At 39.6% G+C, this 24,900-nt stretch overlaps 1 protein-coding gene across 1 annotated transcript; it reads right to left on the bottom strand.

The window, feature by feature from the left end:
• Positions 1-1,301: 1,301 nt before the first annotated feature.
• Positions 1,302-24,503, bottom strand: LOC308387505 (uncharacterized protein). The gene is made up of 16 exons (XM_080867611.1): positions 24,200-24,503; positions 22,690-22,813; positions 22,116-22,222; positions 21,804-21,900; positions 21,614-21,690; positions 18,733-18,890; positions 18,460-18,589; positions 18,055-18,082; positions 6,745-6,801; positions 4,836-4,969; positions 3,387-3,510; positions 3,191-3,297; positions 2,811-2,907; positions 2,610-2,686; positions 1,564-1,721; positions 1,302-1,452 (listed from the first exon to the last, which is right to left on the bottom strand). Exons 1-16 carry the CDS (start codon positions 24,290-24,292, stop codon positions 1,317-1,319), a joined length of 1,704 nt encoding a protein of 567 aa, XP_080723737.1. The 5' UTR covers positions 24,293-24,503; the 3' UTR covers positions 1,302-1,316.
• Between the last annotated feature and the right edge of the window lie 397 nt (positions 24,504-24,900).

Genomic DNA, 24,900 nt, shown 5'->3' with positions numbered 1-24,900 from the left:
TAATCATTATTATTATTGTTGCATCACTTATGATTTATCATTATCATTTCATTGACACATTTATTGAAACTGTTGATGTTACATTAAAGTCTGTATTTCAGGTGTTAGCATAAGCACATAATCTTTCATTGCAGGTGCAACTGTAATCATGTTATACACATATTGCTAATTAAAGAGTTGAAGCTAGGTCAAGTTAATTAATGGTTTGAAGCTACGGGCAGCGCGATGTCTGGCCGATCAATGGAGCCAAGTACAGCTATTGAAAGGTTGCCTACATGTTTACAGTACAATTTACCACATATTATACATGTTGTCTAGAGATGGAATAAAGGCCTGTGTGGGTGCATTCAGCAGCCTGCTGCATTGGAGTTTGCCTGGTAACAGATGACTCAAACGGAGTCAGGAAGTATACTTCTAAAAGGTCTTTGTTGAGTGAGGTCATGTACTGAGGTTAAAACACAGACATACGTCTGCCTGCACACAGACTTGTTTTGCTTGTAAATGGCATGCTCAAGTTCTGTTCTGAAGTGCAGAGGGTGGAATAACAGGAAGCATCTGGAGAAACAAAGGAAGTAGCTGTTCTTTTTTAGAATATCTCCTACCTGGAATTACTGGAACATGCATCTGCAGTGATGCAGATTACTGGTCATCATATGTTATAAAAAGAGCCCATCTTCACCACATATATGTGTTTTAATAAAATCATTCTTTTGACGCACTATGGACCTTCAGTTATATGTCTCTTTTCTCAAATAGGAATCAGGACACAGTTCAGAAGCCTCATTGTTCATGAAGATTGTTAGTTCACTGATCTGAAACCAGACTTTCTTGTGTAAGGTGAACATGATACCACACTACAGTCGTTTAAGCATAGTTTAAAGATAAAAGACATTTTATGAATATTTTAACCTTATTTGACCTTGAAGGAGAGGTCAGACATCAAATGTGACATGATATTTAAAATCTTTATGAGGTGCTCTAAGTAATAAGGATTTTTGCCCATTTTTAACCAACAAATCGTTAAGTTGACCATGAAAACCTTGTTGGATGTAAGCCAAATTTTAATAGGTTGTTGACATGACCCCACTCCAAACCCTTACAAAGTTTTACCAGAATTCATTCAAAACTTTTCAAGGTACAGAATAATGACACACAATAGCAAAAGTCTTATGAGGGGGACAAAAACAAAACAAAACATAGTTTGAGCAGTATTTTTTGTGTGTGTGTGTGTGTGTGCGCGCGCGCGCGCGCGCGCGTGTGTGTGTTTTAACTTCAAGTATACTTAAAGAATGATATCAGATACTGACATGATGATTTTATGGTTTGTCACTGCTCTTATCCAGTGTTGGGAAAGTCACATAAAATTTTGAGTCCTTTACGACCACGAGGGCCTCTCCATTTTTGGTCTCATCTGTTACCAGCTCAAGGATGCACTCTGCTACCTCGGTTGCACTGCGTCAAAAAGATACAATATGCATTTTAAGATGATTTTAAATCCAGTTGTAGAGGGGGAAACCCCCCAAAATGTTGATGTTGTAGGGGTTACTACAAACAAAGACTTACGTTAACACCCCAAGATTCTCTCGCATCTGAAGTCTTGCATCTACCAGGTGGGCAAATTGGCCCGTTTGAGATTTCATTTCAGAGATCAGGTTTGTTTGAACAAAACCTGGGCAAATAGCATTGACCCGTATACCATAGTCTGATGCTGCAAAGGCAGCCTATTGGAAAAAACAACAACACATAGTTAGGCTTTTTAAGTTACATTTCATCTACATAGAAAGCGTAGTGTGAGGATAAACAACAAGTGCTCTTTGTTTCAACATTTGCATTTTTGAAGTTCAGTGTCCAAAGATTCCAAATTTAAAGATGAAGTCTGAAAGATTCTGCACATATCGTGCACGTGCACAATGTTTGCACATTTTTCTAATTTTGCCTCTTACACCTCCACACTGGATTACAAATTTAACCATCCAAAGAATTGTAGTAACCGTTTAGGAACATTTTCAGACAAAAGTAATTAAACAAACTACCACAAACTGTTTGCCAGTGTAGACGTAAAACCAGAGTCAAATTTCAGGCTGTCTGTCCAGAACCAGTACAGGTTTGTTTAAAATGTGTTCATGGAACGGGACAATGCTCCCAAGCAGCAAATCTACAACAGAATGGCCCAAACAGAAAGTAATGAAGGACTTGCAGTCAAAGAGATCAGTGCATAGACAAATACCTGCAAACTTCCATAAACCTGAAAAAATGTTGTAAAGAAGAGTGAGTTAAAATTTCTCCCCAACAATGGGAGTCATACGTGGATGGTTACTGGATATTATTGCTGCTACACGGTGGCTCTACAAGCTGTTGAATAATGTGGTGTTTTTCACTGCAGAGTCCTGTGAACGCTTTCTTTTTCACTTGATGTTATGTGCGAGCGCTGCCTCAGACTGAACTGTGAGGTCAATGTGCAGGAAATGCCAAACAATAAAGTTAAAAATGAAAAAGTAAGGCAAACATTTTATTAGTATTAAATTTGCTCTAGTTTCAATTAATTTCTGCAGAAATTTGATAGATTTTTTTTAAATCTTCTTAAACAATCTCATGGGAGAATCTCTTACTGCAATGGATCGAGTGAATCCGACCAGCCCGTGTTTAGTAGCCGAGTAGACAGGAGCTGTAAGCAAAGGTCCAAGATCTGTAGGATGGGTTATATCAATCATTGTACAGGGTTTAAGTTTAGTGTTATTAATGTAATGACATTTACAATCCTAGTCTGGTATGTCTCCAATTTGTCTCCAATTTGAATTTACAGTATTTACCTGCCAAGGATGAAACATTGATGATGACCCCTCCTTGACCTCCCTTCAATTTGTTCATGTGCTCCAGAGCCAAATAAGTTCCCCTAATAGAGCCCACCTACAGGAAAAAAAAAAACCCCGTCATTTTGGCATCAGTTCATACAGTGAAAATCTGTTTTCTCTCTGTAAACACTTCAAACAGTCATCTGCATACAAAACATTGTGATGAATAACAGGAAGAATAATGTAACCCAAGCCTACTAAATTTGGACTTTCTCAGGTTGCCAATTGTTTATTTCAGACTAACTAATAAAAGGAACAACATCTTTCTGAATGAATCAGCAATTCATAAATTTGAGGTATTAGAAATATAATTAATTGTTGTGCTTTCTCTTTCTCACAAGGTTTGTGGAGACCATATTCTCCCACTCAGACTCATCGAACATGCCGGCATTGTTGCACAAGATGTCGATTCCTCCAAAGGTTTCTACGGCTTTCTGAAAGGCAGCTGAGAGAGGAGAAAACAGTGCTTTACAATTATGCTAACCTTTGTACCTCCAACATTTATAATCTGATTTCCAATGTCATGTGTTTTACCTTTGAACTCCTCATCTGATTGTATGTTGCATTCCCTGAACAGCATTCGATCTGGTTCGTACTCTTTGCTCAGGGCTTCGACCAAACTCTCCCCTGCGGCTTTATTCTTATCCAGAAGTACAACCTGTTGACAGAAAGGACAGATATGCTGTCAGTTTGTTAGGTACCCATCTAGGCTATTTGAAAACATATGAACTACTTTGACAGACTTGCAGTAATTAAAGGGTGTTGGTAAGTTCCGACACCGCCTTGTGAGGTCGACCATTTTTTATAAATCTTACTTTATTTTTGTGATTTTGCCTGTAGCTTGGTGAGCTGTGATGAAGCCCGGGTTGGGCATGCAGGCCACTGTTACTGTTGCTCGTAGTTTAATTCTGCACGTACACATAGTTAGATTTCACACCTACATCTCTGAATCTTATTGCACACATATATTTGGCCACGCTATGCCTGAGTATATTTAGAAGTTGTTTGTGCAGACCAGTGCGAGGCCGGTACAGAAATGGGGAACTATGGGCTCGGAGGTAAGTTAATATGCCAATTTTCATGACAATTGATCTTTCACTATGCAAATGTACTGTTTGTAGGATTGGGAAAAGATCAGACTGAAGAAGTCACTTGGATGAGTGACGAAACGTGTCTCCCACTGATACGCTACGTCCAGATGAACAGAATCAATTCTTACTTTCACATAAGACTTTAGACTTACGTGAAAGAAGCACAGTTCTATATATAATCCTGTGTAATAATAAGTAGGTTCATCTTTCAGGAAGTTGGCTACAGTGAACTGCTTGCAGACTGACTGGTTTTCTGATTGAAGGAGAATCCATGTATTTGTTTTGTTTGAACTGCTTGAGGCAAATAAAGATTTAAAGACTAGATTGAGGCCATGTCCCTCTTTTATCTCAGAAGTAAAGAATCACATTCAGCCTTTTAGCCTTTCTTTTAGCATGATATCATAAAAAAAACAAACTCTTGTTTGGTTGTTTTCTCTGGGAAAATCATTCAGTTTAATTTAACTGCACCACAACTCCACCACCCCCCACCCGCACCCTCGCAGGTTGACAACCACTAAATCAACTTTTTTACTTTTCACCTCGCTTTTGGCATGATGTCAACAACAACTTTCTTAGTTGTTTTTTCCAACTAAAGGGTGTTGGTAAGTTTTCTGTGGAAACGTACACCACCAATAAAGCTGCAGCATCTTCACGTACAGTTGAGATTAGTTTAATAAGATGATATCTTTATCTATGAAGAAAACTAATATTGATCCCCAATGCCCTTTTCCTGAGCTGATCATATGAGCTGTAACTTAGTGTAAAAATATCTGAATCCAGGCAACTTGCTTAGTTATCTTTAGTTATCTTATATATAATAAATATCTCTTCCTACACTGTTAAATGATGATGTGTCTACCTTTTCAGTCAATGCCTACAATGCCACACGTACCTTGGCACCATTTTTTAGAAGAATCTCCGTTATGGCTTTTCCTATTCCCATCGCAGCTCCAGTCACTACTGCAGTTTTACCGCTCAGAGCCATTTCAGTAGAAGAAGGGACTGAGAAGGTCAGCGTCCGTATGCCTGCAAAGAAATAAGAGAATGTGAAACAAAGAGAAGTTGCTGGCTTTTTATTTGTCACCACCCATCAGGAAGACTAGCAGGTTCTAACGTTTGACATGCAAGAGAGAGCAAGTGAATGTACAAGCAATAACAATGTGTCAATCAATCAATGGACCACAGTCAGCAGACTTGTCTTGTTCTGGAGAACACAGCTTGGCCAACTATAGTCTAACTGAGCCAAATATGGCTTGCACTCATTTTGGGGTGGACTTTCTTGGGCTGTTTAGAGCTGCCAGTGAAGAATGTGCTTTGTATTTTAATCCATTTATTCTAAAGCTGCAAGATTGCTAAATAAATTAGACTTCACAATTTCCACAGAAATTACGGTGGGAATGTTGCTTCTGCCACACTTGATCTGTGGCTTGCTGCTGAAAAGAGGAGGCAAACAGGCTGGCCAAACAAATCTGAATAGAGACAGCAGTTGATACTTTTATTGTCAGAGGTTCAATTAAATTAAAAAAAAAAAGTAGACCTTTAATTTCAAAAATCTGATACATTAAAGCATCTCCACTGGCAGAACACTTTTATCTTTAAAATTAGACGTTTCTGGGAATTGTGTTCATAAATTAACATGAGATTTTGGTTATATCGCACAGCCCTATCTGAAGGGTTGGGTGTTTTGAGAGTCAGTTCTGTTTTCATCCACATTCTTCGTTTGTCAGAGTACTGTAGCTCTGCTGGCTCGGTGCGGGTCATGATTTAGTTGAAACCGGACTGTGTTTAACACATTAAGCTTTAGAAAAAGGCATTACAGTCACGATATAAAGAAAGTGCACTCTCCTGAGTGAGAATGTATAATGTATATGTAACCGAGGACAAGGGATGAGTAAACGGGGCAAAGAAATAAATTGATCATTTATTTATTACATGAGTTAGACATACAAATTCCCAGTCATTTCCAGACAGGACTTACAACACATCCTGCTGATATCCCAGCTGTCCATGAGACTTACCACACAAACTGTGCGAAAATAACAACACTGCAACCCGTCACACCCCGCTTAGCGACACTGCAATCGTGGCACACACTGCAAACATGTGCCGCGCTGGAATGGGCTGCTGTGTTCGCTTCGGATTACTCCTCACCCACCCCTGTGGCTTGTCATGTCTTCACAATGTTGTGCTGTGGACATTTATGTGCTTTTTTGTGCAGAGGAGTTTTTTGTTTCCTGTTCTCGTGCTGTCCTACCATGGAAGCACAGCATGAGTAGGGGTCTCTTTTTTTCCTCTTGTACTTTCCCCACTGTAGTGTACATTTCAATGTTTTTTTCCCTCTGATTCTACCAATCTCCGACCTGTATCCCCATGTAATGTTTGTGCCATATGTGTAAGGGTGGGTAGGGGTCCCATTTCACTGCAGGGCAACCTGCATGTGACGAATAAAGCTTTGATTGATTGAAACAATTCGGGTCTCAGCGCAGCTGGGAATCAGTGCTATGCATGGCCTGCGATTGGGAAATAAAGGGAAGTGGCACAAACAATTAAACAAAAAACAAAAACAAAAGGGAGGTTAGTCCGCCCTTACACAACTTACTCTCAATCAATAACCGCCTTTACGGCTGGACAGACTAACCAAAACAAAATTACAAATCAATCAAAAGAACGAAAAAAGGACAGCAGAGACAGCACAGCTGAAAAACAAACAACTTTATCAATTAAAATATTACCCAATAAAATATCAATTTTAGGAAACCATTCAAAATCATGAAGCTAAAACAAACACTCAATATACCTACAATATTGATCAGTTTCCCTGCGCGCAGTCGATCTAGGGCAGGGCTTGATCAATTCTTCTATTAAAATTCGTGATCACACTAAAAAAGTCCAATGACACATTAAAAATAGGCACATGCAATAGCAAACGATCCAAACAAAAATGGCAAAAGTCTCTTACCGACAGTATACCCACTCGCACCTGAGTGAATTAATTGCCTCTGATTTTTTTTTTCCACACACCCACTACCTTTTCACAGCTCTTTTTTTTTTTTTTTTTTTTTTTCTTTTGCCTGTCCCGTTTGGCTCTTTTGCCATCAGAATTGTTGTCTAAAGGCAAAGAAAGATGCCCAACGGATTTACTTTACCAAATTGACCATCCCAGCCTTGCCGTAATGGTCCATTTGATTCACCTTTTATTGTTTATTTTATTTTCACTTACTGAATACGGGACAGACTTGACTGGGGGAAAGAAGGGGAGAAAGAAAGAGGGAAAGAGAAACAGCTGAGAAGAGGGACGGGGGAGAAGGGCAAAAGACAAAAACCAACAGAACGGGCAGAGAAAAAAATGCATATATCAATCACCTGGATCACCTGCTGAGAAAGAAAAAAGAAAACAAGCAGAAGAGAACAAGAGTAATAGAATAAACAACATCACAATGATATATGGGAATATGACAGTAAATACTAAATGTTAAACATTATTGTGCAGCACATAAGATCAACAGAACAGTGTGCTTTGAGGTAGGAGCCAAAAAGGGTGTAGTTTGTGGGTGTGATCACCCGTGTGTACACCTGTGAGCATGGACGCGCTTGTTTTTTGTTTTTTAAAAGGTTCCTTCATGTAATAATCTGCTAGAGGGTGTGGGGGGGGGCACAGCCCCGTCCTTCAGGGCATGAAGCAGGTATGGAGGAGATCAAAACTCCAGACATCCAGAGGCCCCCAGAACACAAGAGACCAAGGAAGACCAACAGAGGGGCAGCTGCGCCACTGTCCCAGAAAGAGCTGAGGAGAGTCCCAGATGAGGGCTCACTCAGCAGCCGCGGAGCAGAAGCCAGGGGGAGTTGCAGTGACGCGCCCGTGAGCTCCGCCGGCAGCCAGCCGCGCCTGAGTGACCGAGCCCCAGGCCGAGAGGCCGGGGGCACCCCACCTCCGAAGTGGCCCGAGCGAGACCCAGGCTCCAGGCCCCGATAAGCGGCCGCCAAGGAGTGAGCCGGTGTGTACCTGGACGCCCACCCCCGGACACAAAGAGCCACCAACGCACCGATGTCCGAGGGGGACCGCCACTGGCAGGGGAAGTGGTGGTAGGGGGAGATAGGCCTCCATACCTTGGAGGGCCTGAGATGTTCCCAGAGAGGTGGCGCCTGACACCCAACCTGACATATAGACACAGACATACAGGCACACACAGACACAAACATCCATTCCCACCCTCATGCTCTCATATGCACTCACTCCACACTCAACCAACGTGGAGACAGACATAAAGAGACGTTGTACACACGATCACACTCCCCAAGCGTACTCTACAAACCGGGTCTAGGTGCCCTTGCCCCTGGAGGGGGGAACTGCACCCAGACCCAGGTGGTGTTACCCTTTTCCCTACGGTGGGGGGAGGCAGACCGCCCCGACTCTGCAGCAGGAGGAAGGCACCTTTTCACAGCTCTTCAGCCAATCACCTGGCAGAGAGCAACAAACTGCCAGGTGACACTTGTTACATATAGAATAACAATAGAAGACAATGCTGAAAACTAGTGATGGCCAAATGAAGCTTTCTGAAGCACTGAAGCTTGTATTGAAAAACGGTTCATTACTCGAAGCTTTTCAACACAGTCCTGTTTGGTGACATCTGGTGGCCAAAAATACAAAGAGCAGCTTGAATCCACAAAATAAAACCAACTGCTTCATTACGATTGCCTACTCTACAGAGTGGAGTTTTGTCTGATATTGGGCCGCTGTTGTGTTGCTTTGAACGTGTATTTTTTGGTGGTTAAAAAAATGTGTTTTATTTGTTTAATAAATAGTTTTGACCAGTAAACTCTCAAGGTTCAAGGTTCTTTATTTGTCACATGCATAGTTATACAAGTACAACACACAATGAAATGTAGCCTGACACGCTCCTCGACATGTGCAATATATATATATATATATATATATATATATATATATATATATATATATATATATATATATATATATATATATATATATATATATATATATATATATATATATATATATATATATATACAGCAGTGGAAGAGTCCTGACTCAGTCAATTATAGATGATGTGAGAGGGCGGGTGTGTGTGTTTAGGGCACGGATGGCTTGGGGATAGAAGCTCCTCTTGAGTCTCTCTGTCCTTTCCCGGAAGATGCGGAACCTTCTACCAGATTGCAGAAGTTGGAACAGTTTGTTGCCAGGATGGGACGGGTCCTTCAGTATCTGCGCTGCTCTAGTCCGGCATCTCCTGGTGTAGGTGTCCTTGTTTAAACATGCACCATGGTGTGGTCTTCCTTTGCTTGTGACTTCTTGATGTTAGTAAATACAATAATTGAAAAATACCACGTTACATATTGTGGCATGCAGAGGAAACTTTACAAAGAAGCTCACAGAGAGAGATCGTTATTCAACCCCAAGCTGGTAGGGGGAGCTCTTTATTACAACACACACTGATGCTACACTGTGCTTCGAGGGTCATCAACAGCATAACAGAACTCACCCATGGTTTCATTCATTCTATAAAACAACAACTGTAAGTGCCTTTGAACCACAGTACAAACACAACATTCAGGATAACAGTTAAAAGTAGTGTAACCATAAACAACAAAACAAGAACATCCAAACAGCAGCACACGTCCCAAGGCATGATGGGAGAGAACTAGCCGCTCCCCCAACACGCCACAATATAATATATACATATAATAATGTACAACACATTATGGAGTATGCTTCTGCCCTGAGGTCCTGCCTCCATGTACTTATGCAATTAATCGCTAGACAGGTGTATTTATAAATAATATTATATTAGGGAAATTTTCCCAGACATATTTTTGACCTGTGGGTAGAATTGATTGTGAAATGGAAAGGAAAAATGCTTATGAAATTGCAAATTAAAAACATGATGCATTTAAGGTAACCCTTTTTCATTTTTATTTAAAAAGAGAATTTGTTCTAATGTGCGATGGCCGAACCTGTTCCTTTTGGTGGAGATCATTTATCCTGCCTTAAGGAAAATCCCTTCACATGGCCCAGAGGAGGCTGGAGTGCAGAGAAACTGGTAGAGATGCAGTTTTACAGTCTACCTGGGCCCCACAAACTATCAGCTAAAGAGAATAAATAAATTCAATTGCTGCACATTTGGCAGACTAACATTTTCAGATTAATTAAACAATAAAATATATATTTTTACAACATTACATGTAAAGAGTCAAGTGGAAGTTTTTCTAAAGTTATTTAATGATATTTATATTATGGAGGCAGATTTTTGACATTTTATCTTTTTCCCATTTTCAGATATAATAAACACGCACAAAACAAAAGTAAACGGCCAGAACACAAAGCTGTAAAACCCACCCGATTGACAAAAATCAACTCAAAATTCTCCCACACAACAGAACCTCCTCTATTCCTCGCTGGCTCCAAATCTCTCAGTGGAATGATCAGTGGTTCGCTATCTGTCACCATCAAAACACTCCACAAATCCCGTGAATGATTCGCTTCCTTATAAACCATTGAATCAGATACCGAAGCAGTTAGGTTCTAAATGAAGCTTCGGACGTCACCGATCACGTGACTCTGGCCAAACGAATCAAGCTTCGATACAGTGCTTCTGAAGCAGTGTGTTGATTTTTTTGACACACGCACCGGAGCTTCAGCTTCAAGCGGGCCATCACTACTGAAAACTACTTTCGCTCATTCGTCCTTGTCGTTGTAGGATGTCTTTGAGTTCAGTGATCTAGCTATAGTTCAGTTTTTGGAGAAAGGACCCTTTGACATCTCTCGAGTAGTTTCCGTAGTGTAGTGGTTATCACGTTCGCCTCACACGCGAAAGGTCCCTGGTTCGAAACCGGGCGGAAACACATTTATATTACATTTCAGTATATTCATTGTTATACCAATACATACAAAAGTCTTATGTGAAAATGTCCCCAAAATTTCATTCTGTTCATCTGGACGTAGCGTATCATTTGTAGACACGTTTCCTCACTCATCCAAGTGACTTCTTCATTCTTATCTTTCCCCGATCTTATAAACAGTACTTTTGCATAATGACTGACCACTGATCAATGGTCATGAGAATTTGCATATTAATGATCAAGGCACTGACCTCCCAGCCCATTGTTCCTTCAGTGGTGCTAGTTTCACTCATTATGCAAATATACTGTTTATAAGATTTTGGAAACCTGCTGAGACTGAAGAAATAACGTTGATGAGTGACGAAACGTATCTCCCACTGAAAACGCTACGTCCAGATGAACAGAATCAACTTTTGGGGATTTACTTACCTGGACCACTGAGCATGCATCAAGATGTGACGTGCAAGTACTATGAGTTACGTAATCACAATCAAAATATGTACTGTATATGTGTTATATACTACATATATAACAGTCACTCCACAGAAAAAACAGTTTCTGCTGAATTTTCGTCAGCAGAAACTGGACACAATAATAATGAACATCTTAATGAACGTCTTCAAGCAACTTAAAGAAGTCCAGACGCTTTTCTTTGCAAGCTCCTTTGACTACGATGACCTGGATGACTGAGAACCTTCACAGACAAATAATGAACATCAGCTGAACCTGCAAACACATGAATGCAGCGATATTATTTTATTTAAATTATGCCAATTTCAGTGTAATGTGTTTGTGTTCAGAGGGGATTCAGTCAAACTTAACTGCAGCTTACCGTGCCAGTTTATCAGACGGTCTGTGCCACTCAAACTGTGTGCGTTGTTTCTTCAGAGATGCACTTCATAACTGTAAAATATCGCACACAGCGACTCTCGCACTTCTGAGTCTTCTAATGGTCAGGGATGAAAGCCATCACGACATGGTTTCCGTAGTGTAGTGGTTATCACGTTCGCCTCACACGCGAAAGGTCCCCGGTTCGAAACCGGGCGGAAACAGTTTTGGTCCGGGGTGAAAGAAATGTCTTGTCGATGGGCATGTGCAAAGGTCACTCAGGTTAATTACGGTAAAAGGAGCAACTTAACAAGGAAGATTTACTCAGAAGAAAAGCTGACCACAGAAACTGGGATCCACAGTTAAAGCCGGATAGAGATTGATTACACAAAAAAAATGTTCATTTTCATCGCTGACACTATTACCTAATCAAATCACTTAACGCCAACGGCCCCTCCCCTACCTTCGCTCTGCTCTCATGCAGCTTGTTGAAGAAGTTTAGAGCCATGACAGAAAAAAAAACTGAAAATAAATGCAGAATAAATGTGTGAATTTAACCGAAATGTTAGCTGCTAGGGATGCAGTGGCTCCATGGAGAAGTGCAGGAGGATGGACAGCAGTCCCAAGAAGACAGTGAGGACAAGACAGCGCGAGGTCACCTTAACAAGGTAAGAAAATAGATGGATTCAAGTACAATGAGTGAGTCACCATTAACAGCGTTAATTGTAGCTTTTAATTGTCACGTGCTGCACTGCTGCAGTGCATAAGCAGTGTTGGTCAAGTTACTTGAAAAAAGTAATCAGTAACTAATTACTGATTACTTCCCCAAAAAAGTAATCCCGTTACTTTACTGATTACTTATTTTCAAAAGTAATTAATTACTTAGCAGGGCTCTAGAGTGCGACCAATTTGGTCGCAAATGCGACCAAATTTTTCAGTGGTGCGACTAAAAAAAAAAATTTGGTTGCACCTGTGCGACCAAATGTTCGGGTAGCAAAAAAAAAAAAAAAAAAAAAAAAAAAAAATCTGTAACCTTCCCTGTGGTCAACAGACACACATTTTGCCCCTATCGTGGACTAAACCAATCAGAGATAGTAAGGGACGGGACCTCTCTGATTGGCCGTGGTCCAGTTGAAAGTGCAGGTGGAAGTGGGCGGTGAGTAGCTTGAATAAAGCCATATCAACTCATTAGATCCTGACTCGACTTTTAAATATAACTGTGTTTTGCCAGAAACGCCAGATTCTCAGATTAAAGCTCACAAAACCATTTCAACAACAACCTAACAGCAGATGAGAGCAGGTACACGGACTCCACACAAAGACGTAAACACAGAACGGACCCCACGCATCAGAATCAACTTTGTCTTTCTCGGCTTTCTCACCCGACGGCCCGCAGACGGACACGCTGTCGGAGCTCAGTGATCCTGATGCGTCCGGTCCGCGCTGTGATTACGTCTTTTTGCGCTGATTCTGAGCTGCAGGTTTTGTCTCTCCAGCCAAAATTCACCGAGCCAGCAGCAAAAGAAGCAGCAAACTGCGCTTCACATTTGATCAATGTCGTCATGAATTTTGCTGTTTTGCTTCCACGACTATTAAAATCACACTCCATGCACAGCTAGCTCTCTCTCTCTCTCTCTGTACTTCAAGAACAGTTTCCCGTCTCCAATCTCTGTTTTCTGTATTATTCATTCGCTTATTACCCACCAGTCTACTGTTGTTTACAGCGCTGTGGCTGCTGTCTTTTTCTTTTCTTTTTTTCACTTAAATGACCTCGGACAAGAAAGCCTGTTTTTTCTGTTGTTCAATACTGAAGAAATTTAAACTTTATATGCAGAACATTGTAGAATATTTTTAAGGTTATCTGCTATAAAAAGCCAGACCAGGAAAATCTCCTTCATGTTTTTCTGTGTTTTATTCTCAGTTACTTTCACACAAAGGCATCTGCTGTGATGCTCACAATTCTGATGAAGTCAGTACTGATAAGTGATCAGAATTATAATATTTCTGACTCTTCTGGCTAAGTTGAATCGAATCGGGACTTTGAAAACCAGAATCGAATGGATTATAGAAATCAGTGATGATACCCAGCCCTAGTGAGCCGCCTAGGCACGACAGAAGTGGATGTAGCTGTAATAGGAAAAGAACTATTGCTAACTTTTCTCTTAAGTTAAGGCCTGATCCTTCTGAAATTCATAGCCAGTGCTCTGACACGGTGTCATCAATCTTTGAATGCTGAAAAAGCACAGTGTATCCAGACAAACACATTATATTACATAAATTATTATAAAATTTGTGTGCGCCTAACTTTTGTACGCCTAACTTTTTAAAGTTAGGCGTACAAAAAGTTAGTCTAGAGCCCTGCTTAGTTACTTTTTATAAACACAATTTACAACCTGAAGAGGTGATAAAGCGATAGATCTTTCAGCCCAATTCTACTTTTTCTACATAATCCATCATACAAAATGTAATCAAATGGAAAAGTCCCTTTTTAAAACTTATTTTATTAGTTTTAATCTGTTAACTTTATGCATAAGCAAAAATTTAATTAAATTTTATATGCAACATTCTCTGACTGGAAGAAATTTGTTTAATATTTAAACCTATTTTCTGCACATTCCAGCACATAAAATAATTTTTTTTGTGTGTGTTTACACTCACTCTTTCAAATAGATGCAAGTAAAACACAGCAGAAAATAAATAAAGTCAAAGACTCAGCGGTCCTGTTGCTCTATTTTCACCTGTAAAGCAGGAGTGGGGTAGGCAGAGGTTTACCCTGGTGCAGGTGTGCCGCAGCGGTCAGTGGAAGAATCCGCGAGTTTCTCTGTGAGTTTCCCATTACGTGGTAGCGCACTCGGTGCTTGCTTGGAAGTTTAGGGGTTTTTTCGCTGTAAAAAGAAGTTTTCTTCCCACGCAGAACGGACGCTAATGTTTTTGTCACTTTTTATGGAATCAAACTCAAAGTAAGGTCAGTACTTCCACGCTTTAAACGCTGCACGCTCATACTCTCTCCCGCACTCGATATATTATCCATTGTTGATCTGCACACTGTTGTCACGAACGTCGCACTCGCTTACGTCACTGTCATGAGACGTTCTCGCAAAAAAAAAAAAAAAAAAAAAGCGTTCCTACGGAAAAGTAACGGTAATCTAATTACCGTTTTTGCAATAGTAATCCCTTACTTTACTCGTTACTTGAAAAAAGTAATCGGATTACAGTAACAACGCGTTACTGCCCATCTCTGTGCATAAGCAATCATGATGGGCCACCTGGACCAAAAATGCCAGGGCCGATTTTGTGTCCAGGTCCAGCCCTGCCCTAGAATTTACCTTATTGATGTTTAACCCTTTAAGACCTACCATAGAATCAACTCCGCCAGAGCTTATATTATATTTTTTACATGCTGTAGTACCATTTTTGGGAGCATTTCAAGTTGCAGTTCTACCGGGATTTAAAAATAGTTACGCAAAACGGAGCATGCCAGCTCCGACTAGCTTTAAAGTCGGAGCTACTGCAGCCTGCTTTCCCAGCAGGCTGCAGTAGTTTAATATAAAAGCACACCGACTTGTCTCTGTTCAGATGTGGATATCACACAGCACACCTCTGACTGTCATCTTACTGAAGAGCAGAAATGGCATTAAATGGGAAAACTGCAGTAGTGACCGGAGCAGCGCTGGGGATAGGAAAAGCAATAACTGAGATACTTCTGCAAAATGGTGCCAAGGTAAAGTTGGACGCCTGTATATCTTTGTAGAGGGGAAAAAAGAAGCTAGAAATGATTTTACATAAGTGCTAACCAGTTTTCTGTTTAGCATTTTATCCCGTTAAAGATTATATCAAAGTTTCACATATCTTTTGTGGTTATCTACATTGTTTTGTTTTCTTTTTGTGGCACAGAAATTAACAAAACTACTTAAAATGTAATATCCAAGTTGAACAGTATTTGACTGCACTCCTTAGGATTATTTTTATTTTGAAACTTCAAAGAAAATTATTAATACAGTTTGCATAGTCTCTGAAACTGAACATATGCTATAAAAAAAAAGGCCAAATGTTTGTTTTTCACTGAGTTGGTCCTTGGCTGGCACTTATTTTTCAGAACTCGGTGCTTCGGTCGATCATTAAACACTGGACCAATGTACTGCAACCATCTGAACCCCAAGCTGCAGTGGGTCAGGGTGGAAATTTTAAATGCTGAATGAACATTAACTATTAAAAAAAAATTGATCTGTAAACTATAAACAATTCCAAATGTAGCAAGCCACAGGTGTTTATCTCTGCTCGCCTTCACCTGTTCAGGTAACCCTTTTGGATATAAATGAAACTGCAGGGAAGACTTTAGAGGAAGCCCTCAACAAACAGAGATCTCTGTTCTTCAAGTGCAATGTTCAGTCTGAGGAGCAGATCAAAGGTAAAGTATACACAAAGAAAACAGTGGTGATTTTTTTTGTGGAAACATCACTGTGTTTAACAACATAACTATTAGAGAAACACATTACAGTCATGATACAAAGAAATTACAGCCCAAAATTATTTAAATGTAATGTCAGGTGTCCAACGGCACACAAAGTATTCTATTTTTTCCATTACCAACTTCGGCACACTGTAAACCCAAAGATGTTAGCACAACTTAAAGAAATTTGGGAAACGGGTTGTCTTAATGTTTTTATTAAAAGTTGAAGCTTATTGGAACTTCAATATATTTTGACGACAATAAAACTAAGATGTTTAGTCATTACATTCAAAAAATATTCAGTAACTGGTACTTAAAGTTTTCAGTCATGTCTCCCATGGAAATAAGTTGACATAACTTAAAAGGAATGAGTATAACAGGGGCACTTTTTCGGTTTAGCAAAACTCTTGTTCACTTTTGTAATCATTTTTAATTAAACAAAAAAAAAGTTAAAAATCTAGTGAAAACTCCAAAACATTTCAGGCAAAACTTAAAAAAAAAATGAAAGGAACTAAAAGCTACAATTGCGCTGAGTACTACTAATTTTAACGCCTTAAGTACATTTCTTTAGTTCAACGTTGTTTTCTTGGCGTCCACCAATAACACACTGCACTATCAATATTTGAGAAATATCAAAAAAGCAATATGTACTTTTGAATATATTACCTCCATGTGACTGAAATAAGTAAAATAAAATGGCATTTTTAGGTAGTAGCTACTTAATATGCAAAAAAAAAAAGTTGAAGTTGATCAAAAGTAATAAGTTAAACTCATATGGAAGAAATGTGGAACTTTTCTGTATGGCTTTCACTTTCCCATGGTGTTGTTGAGTAAATATTCACTTCATTTCCTTATTTGTGGATAGTTCTATATAGACAAGTCTTATAAGGTCCCTCCACAGCATTCCAATGAGGCTGAGGCCTGAACTTTGACTGGGCCATTGCAACCCCTTGATTATTTTCTTCTGGTGTAGATCTGCTGCTGTGCTTCACTCATTAACCTGTTTATCCAGTTTCAGGCCAGCTTTACCTGCCGGCCTCACATTTGACTCTAGAACACTTTGGTATACAGAGGAGTTAATGGTTGACTTAATGACTGCGACGTGTCAACTTTGTGTTGACTTGTTCTTTTTGGAGAGAAACCATTCCAACAACTCTATCAACCCTTCCAAAAAGGAATACTTGTTCAGTCTTTCGTGCTAACTGAGGCTGATCTGAGATCTACAGTCTGACTTTGGGGTGATGTCCACAAAGTCAAATGTCTTCATCTGAATGTTTCCTACTTGTGAATCATTTTGCAGTGAGACAGTAATTCACAAGTAGCAGACACCGGATGAGCTTCGCATACTTAACCTCTTAATTCCTATGGAAGCAGAAAGGACATACTTAGTTTTTTGTAGTAGTTACTTAGCTTTTCATTATAATCCTTCTGTATTTTGACTTTTACACAGGAAGATTTTTAAAAAAATAAATAAATAAATAATGGCAAACACACCTTTCATGTGACGTCAAAGAAAACATGATTCATCATAGCAGGCCACATACCAGCCCCCTGACTGGTCTGCGAATATGTAACCCCGCACACAACAATGTTGCATCATGATGCAGAAAATATTTCTTATAAATTTAAGAAAAATGTTAATAAGCACTTCCATACTAACTTGCACTGACGAAAGAAAAGTATCTAACATAACAACAAAAACATGGTTTGCTCTGCTTGCTATAGTGTGCCCTACACGTTTAAGGAAACAAAAAAAATCCACTATATTAATTAGAAATATGATTGTTACTGAAAAATGTTTAAAATTAGAAAATGAAATGTAAAATCCTCTGTGCTGCTTTATCGTGGGGCTAAACGTCACCTGTGATATGTTAAATGTTAAGAAATTTAGTGCAAAACATAACAGTTCTGTCCCACCTAAACAAATTGGTTACTTCTGTTAAACTATGGCTGACTGATCAGAAATGTGTCTTACCTGGTTTGCAGTTCTGTCCCAGTAAACACTAAATTGTCCAAATTACACAGACAACTTTTACATAAAGTACTTAAACACGTTGGGAACTATCTTGACTTTAAAATTCCTTACTTTTGATTCTAACCACTCTTCTTCTTCTACTGTCCTGTCTTTCTTACATCTTTCTCCATCTCAGAGTGAAGTTATCTCATACGAACCAGATTCATAAATGTGTAATCTAGCAGAGCAGGTGCAGTTTTGGTCTCCTAGATAACCTTTTTCTACTTTTGTCAGATTTCCAGTTGGTTACAGCAGTTTAAATAAAGACACAAGAAATTATGCTTGAAGGTTTTTGGTTTTTCTTTATTATTCACATATCTGTTACATACTTAAGGAATGATATCCGATGTCGACATGATGGTTTCAAGGTTTATCGGTGCTACTTAGTGATGGAAAAGGGACGTAACCTTTCATTTCTGTGCGCACCATGAAGGCCTCTCCATTTTTGGTCTCATCTGTCACCAGCTCAAGGATGCACTCTGCTACCTCAGGTGTACTGAATCAAAAAGGTACAGTGACATCAGTGAATATGCATGTACACATTATTATATCAAGTTATACAGATGGAGCAGAGAAACAAAATGTCGATGTTGTAAGGTTTATGACTGCTTTAACAAGAAACAGAAGAAAATTACTCACTTTAACACCCCAAGCTTTTCCACAAGCTGGTTGGCTGCACCCTTCAGGTGAGCAAATTGTCCCAGTTTGTGTTCGATTGTCGTAAAAAGTTCGGTTCCAACAAAACTTGGACAAAGAGCATTGACCCGTATTCCATAGTTTGATGCTGCAGAGGCAGCCTAGTTAAAAAAAAAAAAAAAATTCACATAATTAGCCTTCTTGGTTTAAGTAAAGCATAGCACGGACATAAACATTAAGTTACTGTTTGTTTCTAATCGGAGGCATTAAAATGCAGGTTATATATATTTCTCAAGTGTTCGGAGATCAATAGATGACTATTTGGGCATTTTAAATTGGAAAAAAAACAGCAGTAGGTTGGAGTTACACATAGAGCGCATGTACATGTTGATTCATAACTCTGCACTGAATGAACATGAGCAGCAGATTTTTGGACAACCCATTGTTTTTGTCTCTAATACACCAACACAGTAGAGTTTAAACACAGCCTCCCACTTTCAGAGGCTCGAAAGTAGTAGGATAGAGTAACATTATTTTAAGTCTGAGGCTTGTTTTTAATACTTGAGTGAGAATCCACTGCAGTTAGTGACTACCGTATTTTCCGCACTATAAGGCGCACTTAAAATCCTCAAAAATGATGAGTATTTTGACCTCGAAATGATTTAACTGGCTTCTGGCAAACCCCAAGACATGTTGAGGGGGTGATTTAGCCATTTAAAGCAGCTGTGTTGGCTCAAGGACACATCTAAAACCTGCAGGAAACCGTCCCCTGAGGCCTGGAGTTTGACACCTGTTGCAGTAGATACATTGGCATCTTCATTAATATCACACTCAACTGACTGCGTTTCGTCTTCCCATTGCACTGATGGGTGGACAGTTCTCAGGTGCCTGTGCATGATATCCTTTTCATGCACACTCTACACTCTGCCTATGTATTGTCAGTAAAATTTAAATGGTTCCAGATTTTGCTTCTTTTCTTGGTGTCACTCATTTTCACTACTATAACTTTCTAATATGACAATGTTGAGCAGGAGGGAGAGAAAGAGAGCCAGGGGCAACAACAAGAGACAACATAATTTACACATAATTGTGTGTATAATTTTATATTGTTGTTGATAATATAGAATTATCAACTAAACAACCCGAAGAGCCGGTTGGGAGCCGAAAGAGCCAGTTCTCTAAAAAGAGCCAGAATTTCCATCGCTGTAATGTTGGCCTCCTTCACTTGTGTCAACATATAATTGGACGTCACATTGAGAGTTTGCAAGAAATGTTAAAATCCACTTTGTTGGTGTATAGAAGAAAAGCTCTTATTGTCCATACAGCTACAGATCAGATACTACACGACCATAGCATCTTTCAAAAACTGACATTTGTGGTCACTTTAATAATAAATGCATAACTGTGTTCTATCAGATGAATGACTCAACAACATAGCTTTCTGTAGGGGGGGGTAGTATCTTGAGGAAGGATTTCAAAATAAAATAATGACACTGCCTTGACAATTCCTGGTACAACTAATTTGCAATGACACTTTTTTTTGTGTGGTTAGTCACTTATATGGTGATGGATGTCTTCATTTAGCTTATGCTTATTCTAATGAAGTACCATCTGGCAGCACACCAACACACCAGTGTACAACTGGTTTTACATATCACTAAATCAGCCAGTCTTCATAATATCACAGGAACACTAACAAAAAGTAGCTGTTATAAATGATTTCATTGCACATATCATAAATCTAATTTAATCTAATGTATTTTATTAAACCTACTGAACCAAGGCACTGCCATTTAATTCAATAGAAGAGGATAGCTTTATTGCCACTGAAAGCAGAACAAATAACAACAAATTAAGAGTGCAGCTTCTAATATCAGTTGTGTGTGTTTTATTCGATATCCTTGTTATCCAACAGAAAAAACAGTAATCATGGATAACTACTTTTCATTGTTGTTTACTAAGACACATTACACAATATCCTAATATGATAATAATGCACATTTTCTGAGAGGGCAAGTTGGTACTTGCCCTGCAAAAATGTAGCTTTGCAAGTACTACCAGTAAAGATTAGCTTGTAACTTTATCATCAGACCAGCAGCTTCTTAATGACTAAAGGAGCATTCACACATGCTGTCATGGTCCTGGGTGCTGGACCTTGAGTTTTTGCTAAATTTTAAATTCTTGTTTATTATTTGATGCTGTTTCATTCTTAGTTTGTTTTTTTGTTTATATCTGATTTTCAGCACCGTTTGTAGTTTGCATCCCCGAGTTAGTTGGACTTGACTAGTTCCAGCTGTTTCTTGTTACCCAGCTGTTTCAACTCATCAGTTATGTTCAGTTCTAAACAGTTATGTCCTTTTATTACATTTTTGCTAAGTTGCACTGTGTTTTGCCTGCTTTATGTGTTTCTTAGGTTTTGGTTCTAGTTTTTCTGAACTTTTGTAGGACTTTTTGTTTTGGGGGTTTTGTGTGTGCGTGTACAAGTATACGTCTCACCTCTTCTCAATTAATTCTGCCTGATGATGCATACGAGTTGTGTCCATGTGTAGTTGAAGGCTGTTTAACTATCAACTATGCTGCGACAGAAACAACCACAACGCACAAGGCTAGCTACCTTCTCTAACTTAGATCATAAGAAACAGTGATTATTCACCACACCGATCAGATTTTTGATCAATTCCACCATTTTCACACAATGACAGGCCACACCAAAAAACACCCTGCACTTTCAGATGTTTTCATAATGTGATTACTTAATACAAAAAACTAAGGCAAAACTTGCATCACGCATGCATGTTCATAGAGACTGCTAGCTAGCATATCACAAGGCAAACAAATATCGTCTTGATGTTCTTGAACAATATCATGGGGAGTTCTTTCTTACCGCAACGGCTCGAGTAAATCCGATCACTCCGTGCTTGGTAGCCGTATAGACAGGACAGGTAAGAAAAGGGCCCAGACCTGTAGGACGGGTTGTATCAATCATTGTAAAAGATTAAAGTTTAAACCTGAATTTCATGACTTCTAACACTCTTGTCTGTGATCTCTCCAAGTTTCCATTAAACAGTATTTACCTGCCATAGATGCTATGTTGACGATGACCCCTCCTCCACCTCCATTCGTCTTGCGCATGTGCTCCAGCGCCAGGTAAGTCCCCCTAATAACACCCGCCTACAACACAAACTTTATATCTGGCGAAAATCTTTCAACTGTCTATGAACACTTGCCTGCATATAAAATGTTGTGAAATGAATAACAGGAATATTATTGTGACATTATTATGTCAGACCAATAACTGTCCTAGATGTCGCTCTGAAATCTTCAGCAATTAATCCCATTTGAGACAGAGCAAATCTAACACGTCTGTTGTGCTTTCAGCTTCTTACCAGGTTTATGGAGATCATATCCTGCCACTTCTCCTCATTCAAGATGCCGGCATTGTTGCACAAGATGTCGATTGCTCCAAAGGCTTCTGCAGCTTTCTGAAAGGCAGCTGAGAGAGTTTACAGGAGTCACTTAACTTTGCAAGAGTCACTTTACAACTATGCTGACCTTTCCCACCCACCTTTATATGAAACAAACAAGCCCAATTTAGCTGTTGTTGGATACAAATCTTGCTGTGCTTTTCTCCTCTCCCTTGTACTCAGTTTTTTCAGACCTCACTGACCTTGTTCTACTCTCCCTTTTCATTGAATGTGGATTTTCAGCCGCAATTAAATGCCACTTGCATGACTCAAGACAAAATGTCCCCAAATTTTGGAAACTTCCTTTCATCTGGTGAACATCTGCCGCCTGGAACACATACTACGAAATCACAGCGCGTTTGATCAGTTTCATGTGTTTCGGCAGTTGTTTACTTCAGGATGAGCCAGGGACCCATTTACTTTAGCATTTCCAGCTGTTTCCCCCTTTTCGGTACCTCCACCGTTCACAATGTTTTTCCAGGTTTGTGTGCTTTACCTTTGAACTCCTCATCCGATTCAACATTGCAGCTCAGGAACAGGGCTCGGTCTGCTCCATACTCTTTATTCAGGTCTTTAACTAGATTCTCTCCTTCAACTTTATTCACGTCCAGGACGGCAACCTATTGACAGGAAGGTTCAAGGACCAAGGTTCACATGCATAGTTATACAAGTATAACACACAGTGAAATGTAACCTGACACGTTCCTCGACTTATGCAAAAGGGAGGGGGAGAGAGAAAAAGGAAGTAGAAAGCAGAGTAGAAAGAAGTTGTCATCGAGCAGAAACGGGAGCTGGTATCATGTAAATATAATAATAACCACTGCAGCCAAGAAGAGTGCCTGACGAGCCCAGTTGTAAGTAAGCTATTAAGACTCAATTGTACACCGTGTTCCTGTTTTCCTCTGAAACAATAAGTTCCGTTGGAGCAGCCTTTCAACGCCTCTCTCTGTGTCTCATAAGCGAAGTTGACCCAGACAATAAAGTAAAGCTAGTTTTCGGCTACGAGCCCGACAAGGAACCCGATGTATTAGCCAGAGGTCCCTTTACTGTGGTTCGGAGCCTCTGACCTTCAGTAATAGTAATAAATCACACAGCAATAGTACATTCATGCAGTTGTAAAAAGCATGATAATATATTAAGTAATCCAAAGTATTCAGAATACGTTACTCTCATTGAGTAACGTAACGGAATACGTTACAGAATACATTTTGGGGCATGTATTCTGTAGTGGAATACATTTTAAAAGTAACCTTCCCAACACTGCATGTGTGTCACCTCTGAATGTGTGCCGTTTTATTTTCTCCATAAAACTCAATATTTTGCCCACTTTTCATCCACACCCAACCTTTACGAACTAAAAATACATAAACAACAACCACATAACAAATGCAGCGCTGACACAAAAACAGACACGGCAGGTAGATTTCCACATTTAATCTAAGACAAGGATTAAGATTAAACTTGGCAGCTTTGCAAGGTGTTTATTTTTTTAAGTAAAGGGCACACCTACATGTTCAGACACCCCTAAATATACAGGCTCTTGCTGACTCCATCGCCAGCTGCTCTTTGCCCCACAGGCTGATTAAAAAATTCTTGGCTGTGGGGCATGAACAACTAAAAACACAATATAAAAGAAAACAGCAACAAAAAAATGAAGAAAAAAAACTTAAATAAAAAGAGAGACGTGTGCAACAAGTGAATTTCCACATTTAGTCATGGATTACATGCTGCTAGTCAAGTGTTACCAGTTAATGTGTCACAATTTGGCATGGTGTCAACAGCTTGGCAACTCTTCGACGGTTGTTTTGTAGTTGCTATTTTTTTCAACTAAAGGGTGCCGGTAAATGTAAATTAATATTTTCTACACCACTGTTTACAACAAGCGCACACATATAATCTCTCACTCACACACACACAGACACACACACACAGACAGACACACACAGACAGACACACACACACACACACACACACAAAAGAAATCCAAGTCCGAGCTTAATCTTTACCTTAGCACCGTTTTTCAGAAGAATCTCCGTTATCGCTTTCCCTATTCCCATCGCCGCTCCTGTCACTATCGCAGTTTTACCGTCCAGAGCCATTTCAGCTGTTTATTAAGAAGAGCCAGGAGGTGGTCAGCTTCCTTACACACGCAAAGAACTGAGAGAATGTTAAATAGAGAGAAATTGGTCGCTATTTAAACTGCCCATCTGTCGCCGCCCACCAGGAAGACGCGCGGGGCTTCAAACGTGTGTCAACCGTGCGGAGGTCGAGTGAGAGACTGGAGGCGGTCAGAGTGAGTAACTGGTAACTGCACAGTTAACGACCAGCCTATTCATCCCAACTGTGCAAAAACTCTTCTCGCGGTCATTTTTCGATGGTGCGTGCAGCAGGGGCGTAACGAGAGGGGGGTCGGGGTTTTACTGGAGAGTACAGTTATTTTACAACCCCCAATGCCACTGGATAAAACCAGTGATTAGTCATGTTACCAGACCACTGTGCGTGGTGTCATTACACTCTCAGGAGACAATTTAATGGAAGTATATTTTAAGTACTGTATGGCTTCATAATGCTTGAAGGGGTATTAGGGCCACATTAAGAAAAACAAATATTACTGACCATTTTGAGACCAATGTTGGTCAAGTTACTTGAAGGTAATCAGTAACTAATTACTTTCAAAAATAAGTAATCAGTAAACAGGATTACTTTT

Source organism: Rhamphochromis sp. 'chilingali', assembly GCF_963969265.1.
Source record: "Rhamphochromis sp. 'chilingali' genome assembly, chromosome: 19".
In the NCBI taxonomy this organism is placed as follows: domain Eukaryota; kingdom Metazoa; phylum Chordata; class Actinopteri; order Cichliformes; family Cichlidae; genus Rhamphochromis; species Rhamphochromis sp. 'chilingali'.
This window is presented reverse-complemented; position numbering and strand designations above follow the sequence as displayed.

Excerpts from the sequence above, each read along its gene's own strand:
- LOC308387505 (XM_080867611.1), bottom strand. The coding sequence starts at position 24,292 with ATGGCTCTGGACGGTAAAACTGCGATAGTGACAGGAGCGGCGATGGGA. Across the intron at positions 22,814-24,199 it reads TTCTGAAAAACGGTGCTAAG|GTTGCCGTCCTGGACGTGAA; the intron begins GTAAAGATTAAG and ends TCCTGTCAATAG. Across the intron at positions 18,083-18,459 it reads TAAGTAGCACCGATAAACCT|TGTTTACTGGGACAGAACTG; the intron begins TGAAACCATCAT and ends TGGACAATTTAG.